The 13826-nt window shown below is 39.4% G+C and overlaps 1 protein-coding gene across 1 annotated transcript in view; it reads right to left on the bottom strand.

Annotated features, from left to right (window-relative positions):
• LOC118854816 (centrosomal protein of 135 kDa-like) overlaps window positions 1–13826 on the bottom strand; it is a 93761-nt gene that overhangs the window by 45938 nt on the left and 33997 nt on the right. The window contains exon 12 of the mRNA XM_036765046.1: window positions 650–802. Coding sequence (XP_036620941.1) covers window positions 650–802 — 153 coding nt within the window. The remainder of the gene's footprint in view (window positions 1–649; window positions 803–13826) is intronic.

The following is a 13826-nucleotide window of genomic DNA, read 5'->3' on the forward strand; positions in this document are numbered from 1 at the left end:
ATCCCTAGCACTTATTATAGTGCCTGGCACATAAGAGGTGCTTAATAAATGTTTGCTGGATTGGAATGGATAAAATGACAAACAAGGTAGGACTAAATTATCTTAACAGCTTAATCTAGTGCTAACAAACTTACAGGCTATGGAATTACATAAGAATATTTTTCTGAATTTTATTTCTCTCTGGGTATGTGAAAAATACACAAGGAAAACATGAAAAATTTAACATTTCAATATTAAGTCTTATGATAAATCCTTTCTGAACATCTTTCATCATAAAAGATTCTATGAAAAATACACACAATTTGAGATGATTTTGACTAACGTTATTTCTGAAATGTTTTTAGTTATTCATTTCAAACACTCCTTTAGCACATTTTCAGTTCCTATTATGAGTATGACAGAGTCCTAGGCATTTCAACATGCAAAAAGATATGTTTTGATAGCCCAAACATGTTTGTAATCTAGATGATGAACTTAATATTTAGTTGTACATTCTATGTAGCAATGACACAGTGAAAAGTTTATTGGGACCACTTTTTTTTTTCCCTGCAAGATTTCTAAAATCTTAGGTTCTGCTTATGAATGCTATTACAAATGAAGCTTAAAGTAACAATGAAAATCTTGAACTTCAAAGAAACAAAGTACTCACCTTTAACTTCTCTCTTAAAGCTTCCTTTTCTACAATCATTAGTCTCAAGTCAGACAATGCAGTCTCTTTTTCTTTTTCCATAAGACAAAGAATATCTTGGGATGGCAAAGAATGTGTTGCTTCCTTTCTTAGCGTACATAGATCATGCTGTGCCTTAAAAAATGAGTTGTAAAAGTCAAAATGCTAACACTACAATCTCAAAATAAGATTTCTAGAATACTAGAGAGTACTGGGTCATGATTTTATTACACAGTATTTATGAAGTGAACTGAAGAATAATCACTTGTATTCTACTAGGCAATTTTACCTATATGATTGACTTTCTGTATTTATATTTGCACAGGCCTGTAATCCAGTAGTTCAATATTCTGTACAAACTAACTGATATAAGCTAACCACTCTTTCACTCAATAGCACCATAACTCTGGTAGCTTCCTATGCTAAAAATCCTGGTGACTTATTTGAATCTTCCCACTTCCTCACCACTAATATTCAATTAGCTATGAGATGCTATTGATTATATCTAGATAATACCTCTTGTATCTGTCCCTTTGAGTCTCTCATTCCCTACCATAGTACCTGACCTTATTACTAGCCACCTGGACAATTACAGTGGTTTAACAATTCTTCATGTCTGCTGGGTATAATGGAAATGAGTTTGTCACAAAATAAATTTACCCTTCGACCCAGCAATACCACTTCTAGGGTTGTATCCCAAAGAGATCACACAAGTGGGAAAAGGACCCATATGTACAAAAATATTTATAGTGGCTCTTTTTGTGGTAGCTAAGAATTGGAAATGAAAGGGAATGCCCATCAATTGGGGAATGGCTGAACAAGCTGTGGTATATGAAGGTAATAGAATACTACTGTGCTATAAGAAATGGGGATGAGGGGCGGAGCCAAGATGGCGGCTGGAAAGCAGGGACTAGCATGAGCTCCCCACCGAGCCCCTCCAAAAAACTATAAAAAATGGCTCTGAACCAATTCTAGAACTGCAGAACCCACAAAATAGCAGAGGGAAGCAGGGTTCCAGCCCAGGACAGGCTGGATGGTCTCTGGGTGAGGTCTATCCCACACAGAGCTGGGAGCGGCGGAGAGCCCAGCATGGGCAGCATAGACCAACCAGACCAGGAGCCGGGCAAAGCGGGCCCCAGCACCCTGAATCAGTGAGCTGCAGCAGTTACCAGACTTCTCAACCCACAAACACCAAAGACAACAGAGAAGGTTAGTGGGAAAAGTTGCGGGAGTGGACAGAGGGTGAGGTTCAGCTACCGCCCCGGGGGCAGCAGAGGTGGGGCAGCTACAATTACTTCCAGCCCCAGGCCCACCTGGTGGGAGGAATTAAGTGGGGGATCAGAGTAGGAGTGAAGAGCCTGCTGAAGATCTAAGTCCAGTCCGGGTTGGGGGTTCTTGGGGGAGGAGGAGTGCTGGTGTGGAAGAGCTGGCGCATCCTCCCAGGCTTGGAACATAGTTCTCTTAACTCTACAAGCAATCATACCCTGCTGAAAAACTCAAGGGTCAAGTTAGTTGTTTAGGAATATGGCCAGGCAGCAAAAACACACCCAGATTCAGTCTCAGACTCTGGAATCTTTCTCTGGTGACAAAGAAGACCAAAACATACAGCCAGAAGGAGTCAACAAAGTCAAAGAGCCTACAACAAAATCCTCCAAGAAAAACATGAACTGGTCTCAGGCCATGGAAGAGCTCAAAAAGGATTTGGAAAAGCAAGTTAGAGAAGTAGAGGAAAAATTGGGAAGAGAAATGAGAAGGAGGCGAGAAAACCATGAAAAACAAGTCAATGACTTGCTAAAGGAGACCCAAAAAAATACTGAAAAATATACTGAAGAAAACAATACCTTAAAAAATAGACTAACTCACATGGCAAAAGAGCTCCAAAAAGCCAAAGAGGAGAAGAATGCCTTGAAAGGCAGAATTAGCCAAATGGAAAAGGAGGCCCAAAAGACCACTGCAGAAAATACTACCTTAAAAATTGGACTGGAGCAAGTGGAAGCTAGTGACTTGATGAGAAATCAAGATATTATAAAGCAGAAACAAAGGAATGAAAAAATGGAAGACAATGTAAAATATCTCATTGGAAAAATCACTGATCTGGAAAATAGATCCAGGAGAGATCATTTAAAAATCATTGGACTACCTGAAAGCCATGATCAAAAAAAGAGCCTAGATATCACCTTTCAAGAAATTATCAAGGAGAACTGCCCTGATATTCTAGAGCCACAGGGCAAAATAGAAATTGGAAGAATCCACCAATCGCCTCCTCAAATAGATCCCAAAAAGAAATCTCCTAGGAATATTGTCACCAAATTCCAGAGCTCCCAGATCTAGGAGAAAATACTGCAAACAGCCAGAAAGAAACAATCTGAGTATTGTGGAAACACAATCAGAATAACCCAAGATCTAGCAGCTTCTACATTAAGAGATCGAAGGGCTTGGAATACGATATTCCGGAGGTCAATGGAGCTAGGATTAAAACCAAGAATCACCTACCCAGCAAAACTGAGTATCATGCTCCAAGGCAAAATACGGATTTTCAATAAAATAGAGGACTTTCAAGCTTTCTCAATGAAAAGACCAGAGCTGAATAGAAAATTTGACTTTCAAACACAAGAATCAAGAGAAGCTTGAAAAGGTAATCAAGAAAAAGAACAAGAAAAAGAAATTGCAAGGGACTTGCTACAGTTTAACTGTTTTGTTTTTATTCCGACATGGAAAGATGATGTGTATGATTCATGAGACCTCAGTATTAGGGGAGCTAAGGGAATATGCATATATATATATATGTATATATATGTATATATATGTAGATGTGAGTGTGTATGTATGTATATATGTATGTGTATATATATATATATATATAGAGAGAGAGAGAGAGAGAGAGAGAGAGAGAGAGAGAGAGAGAGAAAGAGAGAGAGCGGGCACAGGGTGAGTTGAAGATGAAGGGAAGATATCTAAAAGAAATAAAATTAAGGGATGAGAGAGGAATATATTGAGAGAGGGAGATAGGGAGAGATAGAATGGGGTAAATTATCTCGCATAAAAGTGGCAAGAAAAAGCAGTTCTGTAGGAAGAGAAGAGAAGGAAGGTGAGGGGGAATGAATGAATCTTGCTCTCATCAGATTTGACCTGAGGAGGGAATACCATACATACTCAACTGGGTATCTTACCCCACAGGAAAAAAGGAGGAAGAAGATAAAAAAAGGGGGGATGACAGAAGGGAGGGCAGATGGAGGTGGAGGTAATCAAAAACAAACACTTTCGAAAGGGGACAGGGCCAAGGGAGAAAATTCAATAAAGGGGAATAGGTTTGGAAGGAGCAAAATATAGTTATTCTTTCACAACATGAGTATTGTGGAAGGGTTATACATAATGATACGCATGTGGCCTATGTTGAATTGCTTGACTTCTTAGGGTGGGTGGGTGGGAAGGGAAGAGGGGAGAGAATTTGGAACTCAAAGTTTTAAAAACAAATGTTCTAAAACAAAAAAAAAGTTTTTGCATGCAACTAGGAAATAAGATACACAGGCAATGGGGCGTAGAAATTTATCTTGCCCTACAAGAAAGGAAGGGAAAAGGGGATGGGAGGGGAGTGGGGTGACAGAAGGGAGGGCTGACTAGGGAACAGGGCAACCAGAATATACGCCATCTTGGAGTGGGGGGGGGGTAGAAATGGGGAGAAAATTTGTAATTCAAACTCTTGTGAAAATCAATGCTGAAAACTAAATTAAAAAAAAAGAAATGGGGATGATACAGACTTCATAACAACCTGGAAAAACCTACACGACATAATGCTGAGTGAGTGAAGCAGAACCGGGAGAACATTGTACAGAACCACAGATATATGGATTCTAACCCTGACAGATATATGGACTAACCCTGACAGACTTTGCTCTTCTCAGCAACACAAGGTACAAAGACAACTCCAAAGGACTCACGATGGAAAATACTATCTACATCCAGAGAAAGAACTATGAAGTATGAATGCAGATTGAGGCATACTTCATGCTCGCCTTTTTTTGTCCCCCTGTCTTTGTTTTTGGGTTGTTTTTTTTTTGGTTCCCTTTCTTCTTTCTCATGATTCATTCCATTGGTCATAATTCTTCTCCACAACTTGACTAATGTGTAAATTAATTCAATGCGAAGTTATACATGGAAGTTATATGGGATTCCATGCTGTCTCAGGGAGGCAGGAAGAGGGAGGGGAGAAAATCTGGAACTCAAAATTATGTAGAACCAAGTGTTATAAACTAAAAATAAAAAAAAGAGAAAATAAAATAAAATAAATTTACACCGACATAAGTAAGAATTGTCTCTCTCTACCTTTTTTTTTTTTTCCAGATTGGATGACATCTCTCCTGTCCTGAAGTGTAGCAGCCAATCACAGACCCAATCCCACTAATGGTCAATATGTGGACCTGCTCAATTTCCAACCCAGGCTGGTTTGTCCCCTTCTTAAGTAGCCTAGTGACATTCATCTCCCAGGGGATCACTATATTTGTATCAGACATAGTGAACACACGCAAATCAGATTTAGCCCACTGCAGCTCAGAACTCTTGAGCTCATGTGATCCACCACCATCAGCCTTCCCAGGAGCAGGGATTACAGGCATGTGCCTTAGCAAGAATACCCTATTCAATAAGAATTTCTGGAAAAGATTTCAGAGCACTACTTTGTGGCAACAATAAACTGGAAACAAACTTAGTCACTACTGATTATGGAATAGATATAGTGATATGTGCACATAATGGAATATTATGGTGCTCTAAAAATGACAAATCTGAAGAGTTTCACAAAAACATAGAAAAACTTCTAGGAATTGATGAAAAGTAAAGGACACAGAACTGGAAGAACAATAAACAATGACTGCAACAGAGAAAACAAAACACTAAAACTAAACCACATGCTAGGTAATGGTAATGATTAACCATGGCCCCAGAGAATTGATAAGGAAACTTCTTCCTCTTTTCATTAGAGACGTGGGGGACTACAAGTGAGAATAATGTATCTAGTGTCCGATGTCACTAATGTGGCTACAAGGCTCATTTTGCAATCGTTGAGTGAAGGAGAGAATATCTATAATGATTAGGATATAAAAAGGACATCAGTAGATGTTATTTTTAAAAAGCAAAACAGAAAACCAAAATCATTCCCTTGCCTTCAAGGAACTTACATTCATACATTTACATGCATGAATAAATACATGTAATTTAAGGAGAGAAATGTACTGCCATAGAAACAAGTTGCTTGACCCTGGGCTAGTCATTTAGCTTCCATGAATCTTGGTTTCCCTCTCTGAAATTGGGTATAATAACAACCTCACAGGGTATCTTGGAGGATTAAATGATATAACATATGCAAAACACTGGCATCCAAAACTAATCACGTTTAAAGCTCGCTTCCTCTTTTCTTTCCCTAAATGTGGCCCCCTTCTGACTTGTTATAGAAAAATAACAGAGGGAAGCAGGTCTCCAGCTCAGGATGGCCTGGATGGTCACTGGGAAGGGTCCATTGCATCGTGTTGGGAGCAAAGCGCAGCCCAGCATGGACCAGGCCAGGAATAGATCAGGCAGAGTAGGCCTTAGGGTGCTGAATCACTGAGCTGTAGCAGTTGCCAGACTTCTCAAGCCACAAATGCCAAAGACAACTTAGCAGGTCAGTGGGAAAACTGCTGGATCAGAGGGAGAGAAGTGCATGGCAGTGGCAAGAAGCTCCAGCGGCTGCTTCCAGAGCTCCAGCTGTAGTTACTTCCAGCCCCAGGGCCACCCAGTTGGAGGAATCAAGCAGTAGATCAGAGTGGGAGTGCAGGGAGTGCTTTGCTGGCACAGAGGTAGGGTTCTCTTGCTTTGCCGGCACAGTGGTAGGGGTCTCTTGCTTTGCCCTGCTTGGATCTGGGTCACAGTCCTGGTTGGCAGTTCTTGGGGGAGGAGGAGCGCTGGTGTGGCAGAGCTTGCTGTGTAGAAGTAGCTCTGAAAACAGCAGCGCAACACCCCTGAAGCTTGGGACAAAGCACTCTCCACTCTGAAGGCAGTCATGCCCTGACAAAAAACTCAAGGGTCAAGTAATTGGCTGGGAACATGGGCAAGCAGCAAAAGACTCAGGCTATTGAATCTTTTTCTGGTGACAAAGAAGATCAAAACATACAGCCAGAAAAAGTCAACAAAGTCAAAGAGCCTACATCAGAAGCCTCCAAGAAAAATACGAATTGGTCTCAGGCCATGCAAGAGCTCAAAAAGGATTTGGAAAAGCAAGTTAGAGAAACAGAGGAAAAATTGGGAAGAGAAATGAGAGTGATGCAAGAAAATCATGAAAAATAAGTCAATGACTTCCTTAAAGGAGACCCAAAAAAATACAGAAGAAAATAACACCTTAAAAAATAGACTAACCCAAATGGCAAAAGAGCTCCAAAAAGCCAATGAGGAGAAGAATGCCTTAAAAGGCAGAATTGGCCAAGTGGAAAAGGAGGTCCAAAAGACCACTGCAGAAAATACTACCTTAAAAATTAGAATGGAGCAAGTGGAATCTAATAACACTATGAAAAATCAAGAAATTATAAAACAGAACCAAAGAATGAAAAAATGGAAGACAATGTGAAATATCTCATTGGAAAAACCACTGGCCTGGAGAATAGATCCAGGAGAGATAACTTAAAAATTATTGGACTACCTGAAAGCCATGATCAAAAAAATAGCCTAGATATCATCTTTCAAGAAATTATCAAGGACAACTGCCCTGATATTCTAGAACCAGAGGGTAAAATAGAAATTGAAAGAATCCACTGATCACCTCTTGAAAAAGATCCCAAAAAAGAAAACTCCTAGGAATATTGTTGCCAAATTCCAGAGTTCTCAGGTCAAGGAGAAAATATTGTAAGCAACCAGAAAGAAACAATTCAAATATTGTGGAAACATAATCAGGATAACACAAGATCCAGCAGTTTCTACATTAAGGGATTGAAGGGTTTGGAATACGACATCCTGGAGGTCAAAGGAGCTAGGATTAAAACCAAGAATCACCTACCCAGAAAAACTGAATATAATAGTCCAGGACAAAATATGGATTTTCAATAAAATAGAGGACTTTCAAGAATTCTCCATGAAAAGACCAGAGCTGAATAGAAAATCTGACTTTCAAATACAAGAATCAAGAGAAGCATGAAAAGGTAAACAGGAAAGAGAAATCATAAGGGACTTACTAAGGTTGAACTGTTTTGTTTGCATTTCTACATGGAAAGACGATATTTTTAACTCATGAAACCTTTCTAAGTATTAGGGTAGCTGAAGGGAATATACATATATATAGACAAAGGGCACAGGATGAGTTGAATATGAAGGGATGATATCTAAAATTAAATAAATACAATTAAGGGGTGAGAGAAGAATATATTGGGAGGAGAAAGGGATAGAATGGGGTATATTATCTCAACTAAAAGTGCCAAGAAAAAGCAGTTCCAATGGAAGGGAAGAGGGGGCAGGTGAAAGGGAATGAGTGAATCTTGCTCTCATCAGATTTGACTTAAGGAGGGAATAACATACACATTCAATTGGGTATCTTACCCTACAGGAAAATGGGGGGAAGGGGATAAGATAGGGGGGACGATAGAAGGGAGGGCAGATCAGGGGAGAAGGTAATCAAAAGCAAACACTTCTGAAAAGGGAAAGGGTTGAGGGAAAAAACTGAATAAAGGGGGACAGGATAGGATGGAGGGAAATACAGTCTTTCACAACATGACTGTTATGGAAGTGTTTTGCATAATGGTACATGTGTGGCCTATGTTGAATTGCTTGCCTTCTCAAGGAGGGTGGGTGGGGAGAGAAGAAGAGAGAAAATTTGGAACTGAAAATTCTAAAAAGAAATGCTCAAAAAAAAAATGTTGTTTTTTACATGCAACTGGGAAATAAGATATATAAGCAATGGGATACAGAAATCTATCTTGACCTACAAGAAAGTAAGGGGAAAGGGGTTTGGGGTGGGGGGAGTGGGGTGACAGAAGGGAGGGCAGACTGAGGAAACGGGGGAATCAGAATATATGCCATCTTGGGGTGGGGGGAAGGTAGAAATGGGGAGAAAACTTGTAACTCAAAATCTTGTGGAAATCAATGCTGAAAACTAAAAAATATCAAATAAAGAAATAAAGACAAACAAAAAAAGAATTTGAAGGTCTAAACAAGAAAATGATAAATACTGGAGAAGATGTGGGAAAATTGGAACACTAATGCATTGTTGTTTGAGTTGTGAAATGATCCAACCACTCTGGAGAGCAATTTGGGACTATGCTCAAAGGGCTATAAAACTATAGATATCCTTTCACCCAGCAATACCACTTTTAGGTCTGTATCCCAAAGAGATCATAAAAATGGGAAAAGGACCCACAAGTACAAAAATATTTATAGTACTTCTTTTATGGTGGCAAAGAATAGAAAACTGAGGGGATGCCCATCAATTGGGGAATGGCTGAACAAGTTGTGGTATATGAATGTACTGTAATACTATTGTTCCATAAGAAATGATGAGCAGGTTGACTTTAGAAAAACCTGGAAACACTTACATGAACTGATGCTGAGGTAAATGAGCACAACCAGGAGAACACTGTACACAGTAACTTTGACAGACTTAACTCTTCTCAGCAATACAAGGATTAAAACAATTCCAAAAGACTCATGATGGAAAATGCCATCCACATCCAGAGAAAGAACTATGGAGTTTGAATGCAGATCGAAGCAGACTATTTTCTTGTTTTTTGTTGTTGTTTATTTCTTCTTTCTAGTGGTTCTTCCCTTTGGTTCTAATTCTTCTTTACAACATAACTAATATGGAAATATGGTTAATATGATTGTACATGTATAGCCTAAATCAGATTGCACACTGTCTTGATAAAGGTGGAGCAGAGGGAGAGGGAGAAAATTTAGAACTCAAAATCTTATAGAAGTCAATGCTGAAAACCAAAAATAAATAAATAAATAAATTTTTTAAAAAAGAATAATGATCAAAATATCAAGTGAGAAAGTGCAGTAAGCAACTTATTCCAAAACCAGAAATACATAAAAAGTCAGAAACCCGTGGGCAACAAGAAATGGAGTTGCCAGCAAAACCAGTGCAGACAAACAATCCTGAACCTCCCAGCTCAACCAGCAAGGCCAGAGTCATGGGATAGCCCAATCACATAGCAAGAGCTCTGAAGTACCTAACACTCTAAGATGTCATAGGAAAAATCCAGCATTCGGAAACTCAAAAAATCAATGGGGCAGCGGGTTGGGAAGGTAATGACACAAACTGTTGGCACTGTGGGGCAGTCCAGAAAGCCAGGAGACTTGGAACAAGACCAAAAAGGACTGAAAACCCCACCAAAAACTGCAGCCAAGGGTTTTAAAATCTGGCCATGACACAAAACTTCAATTCAGGATAGAGCTAGAATGAGAAATAAATCAAAGAAAACATTAATAAGTACAAAAAATTATTACAGAGCTAGAGATGCCCCATAAAGAAGGAACAAATAAATCTATAACGACTATACAAAGAGTCTCTAAGGAAAGATTTGGGGGAGGATAATGTTTTCCCAATAATGAGCTTCCTACAGAATTGTGGAAAAGTCAGAGAACTTAAAGTAGTTATGCCAGGACAAGATGCCTGCTGTGGTAATATGCAGACCAGGATTTAGTGAGGCAATCTTCAGGGCACCTTTTCTAGCTCCTTCCTCATGCCAGCAGATGAGCAATCAAGTCCTTAAAAAGGCTGCTCAGACACCCTGGGACTGCCAAATCCCACTGCTGCTTCAGTCCAGTGAGAAGACAACCTTATGGCCTCGGCCACCTATGTGCAGGGTTGTGACTACAGTTCCCAGTGTATCCACACCTGCTGCTTCATCACTTGCCCATCATCATAGGACTTTGAGAATACAGAACCAATGAATCCTGTATTCCTTGGAGATAGGAAGGTAGCAACTGTCTTCAAAATTAGAGCAGGAATGGAATAAGACAAAGGCTGCATTCAGTAATCCCAAGAAGCAGCAGATGCTGATTCTGCCTAACCACCTGAAGTATAGGACAAGAATGGAGGGAGAAACTAGAGGCCTAAAAACATGCCATCTCAGGCACCTGTCTAGGGTCTGAAAGAAAGTTCACAGAAACCAAAGTGTGCCTATTCTCCCGTCCTGGAGGTCATATAGGACAAGGAAGCAAGCAAGCAATTCTTATATGTCCCCTATCTCAGGACACTGAATCCAAATTGAAGGTGTCTACTATGCCAGCAAAATAGCAGGGGTCAGAGAATAGGTGACTAAGAATATAATAAAAAAGCCAAAACAAGGGGGCAGCTAGGTGGCACAGTGAGTACAGCACCGGCCCTGGAGTCAGGAGGACCTGAGTTCAAATCCAGCCTCAGACACCTGACACACTTACTAGCTGTGTGACCTTGGGCAAGTCACTTATCCCCAATTGCCCTGCCTTCCCCCCTCCAAAAAAAAAGCCAAAACATCAAAGTTATCAAGACAAAAGAACAGCCTAGGAGATGGATAAACCAAGAGCAAGAATATGAATCAAAATGAAGAATGAACAAAACTAAAAAGTAAAAATAAAATTGGTAAATATTACAATATAAAGGAAATTAATCAATAGTACCTAATGAAAGAAAGAATCCTATAAATCCTTCAGAAATCATAGATTAACAACAACAAAATCTTATAAGGCTCCAGTCAGTTTCAGGCAGTCAATAAACATGTATTAAACATTTATTAATCACCTAATGTGTCAAGCATTATATGAAGCATTAAGGACACAAAGAAAGGCAAAAACCTATTCCTGCCCTCAAGTAGCTATCATTCTAATGGGGGAGGCATCATGCAAATGACTATGTATTAACAAGATATATACAGACTAACTTGGAGATGATCTAAAGAGAAAAAAACTAGAATTGGTGGGGAACAAAAAAGGCTTCCTACTTAAAGTAGGAAATCAAGGAAGCTGGGGTAGCCAGAAGGTAGAGATGAGAAAATTCTAAGCATGGAGTAAAAGCCAGGAAAATAAAATCCATAAAAAAATAAAAAAGGAATTTAAGTTAAAAAAAATGTTCTCAATGCAGAAAACTATCTTTTTTTTTACACATAGAAGCATATCTTTTTTGTTTAGTCACTTTTAAAGGTATTTTGAGGGGAGAGCTCACACAAGTTCCTGCCTTTTCTCCACCATATTGGCTCTGCTTCCCAGAAAACTATCTTCAATGAAGAATTTAAAACACAATTGTTTTTAATGATGGGCAGTCTCTCTGAAGAATTAAAAGATATTTGGAACATAAAAACACTAACAGACCTTCAAATATAAAAGCAAGCTAATTTGAATAAAAGGATTGTATTTTTTCACTCTTTTTTATTCTTTGTTTTTAAGGATGGTCTTCTAGGTAGGAAGAGGAATATAATGGAAACTGCAAATGTAAAAACGAAAGAAATCAATAAAACACATTCAACTCTCTTTAAAAAAAATGGATTTTCCCACAAGAACTATACAAAAAACTAGAAATCAAGTCAACAAGCATTTGTTAAGTATTTATTCTGTGCCAGGTCATGTGCTAAGCTCTGGGGCTACAAAGAAAGGAAAAAACAGTCCTGGCTCTCAAGGAGCCCCAAGCTAAGGGAAGAAACAACATGCAAACAACTACGTACAAATAAGTTACATAAGGGGTAAACTGTAGGTAATCTCAAAAAAAAAAAAAAAGCTATTAGCTCTGAAGAGGACGGGAAAAAGTTTATAGTAGAAGGTAGGATTTTAACCAAGGAAGGAAGAAATCCAGGAGGTATAGTTGAGGACGGAGAGCACTCCAGACATAGAGTACAGCCAGAGAAAATGCACTTAATTATAGGATACCCGCAGTGTCTGTATTCAATCAAATTAATAAGGAAACACTAACTGATTGACCAGTATGGAGCTTGTTTTCAGATAAGATATATGGGTTGCTTGAGATGTATAATTGTGAGAAAAATTCTTGCATCAATCTTCAGATCTGACTGGGTTTCTAGTCAGCATAGACCCTTAGTAAAGCACTCTAAGTAGATAGAGGTAGTCCAGATTCTTAGCCATGCATGGCTAGGTTAAAGTTTTCTCACAGGACAGAAACTGGACTAGACCCATAACTGAACAGAAAGGGAACTGAGCTAGAGCCAGTGCTGAGTCCTACAGTGGAGTCAGTGCAGTTCACTCAATTTCCACAATTTCCTCAAGCTGAAAATTGAATGCATAGGAGTGAGATACCCAACGAAAACAGTATGGAAGGAGAAGAAGAGAGCCCGTGACAAAGACTTAAGGGACCATCCATGGTTAGCAGGCACAACCAGCTAATTGAGAACAGTACCACAAAAAACTAGAGCGAAGAGGATATCAGGGATGTGATAAACAGTGTCAAAGGCAGCGGAGATCAAGAAGGATGAGGACTAAGGGAGGGAAGTCCATTAGATCTGGCAATCAGAAGATCACTAATAACTTTGCAGAGAGCAGTTTAGTTGAATGGTAAGTTTCCAAAGACAGACAGCAGAGTTTACAAGACAATGAGAAAAGAGGAAGTGGAAGTACTGATTTTAGATGGCTTTCTAAAGAAATTTAGTTATGAAGGGGAGAAAGGCCACAGTACAATAACAAATGGGGGCATCCCACTGCTCCAGGCCTCATCACGTCATGCTTCAACTATTGCAATAGCCTTCTGGTTGGTCTAGCTGACTTAAGGCTCTCTCCACTTCAGTCTGTCATCCATTGAGCAGCTGAACTGATTTTCCTAAAGCACAGATCAGACCATATCATATCCCTAATTCAATAATAGCAACTACCTGTCATCTCCAGGATCAAATATTAAGACTCTCCACTTGGCATTAAAAGGCTTTCAAATCTCAACCCCTTCTACCTTTCCAGTTTTCTTATTTCCCCACTAAGTATTCTACAATCTAATGACACTAACATCCTAAAACAGGATGTGGTAATGTCTTGACTCTGGACATTTTCACTGCCTATCCATCTTGCCTGGAATGCTCTCCCTGATCTCCATTTCCTAGCCTTCCCTTCAAGTGCCAGCTAACACCCAACTTTTTACAAGAAGCCTTTGTTGAAGCCTGCTTAATGCTAGTGCCTTCCCTCTGTTAACTATCTCTAAATTACCCTGTATGTATCTTGTTTGTACATA

The sequence above is a fragment of the Trichosurus vulpecula genome, chromosome 6 (genome assembly GCF_011100635.1).
Source record: "Trichosurus vulpecula isolate mTriVul1 chromosome 6, mTriVul1.pri, whole genome shotgun sequence".
Lineage (NCBI taxonomy): Eukaryota > Metazoa > Chordata > Mammalia > Diprotodontia > Phalangeridae > Trichosurus > Trichosurus vulpecula.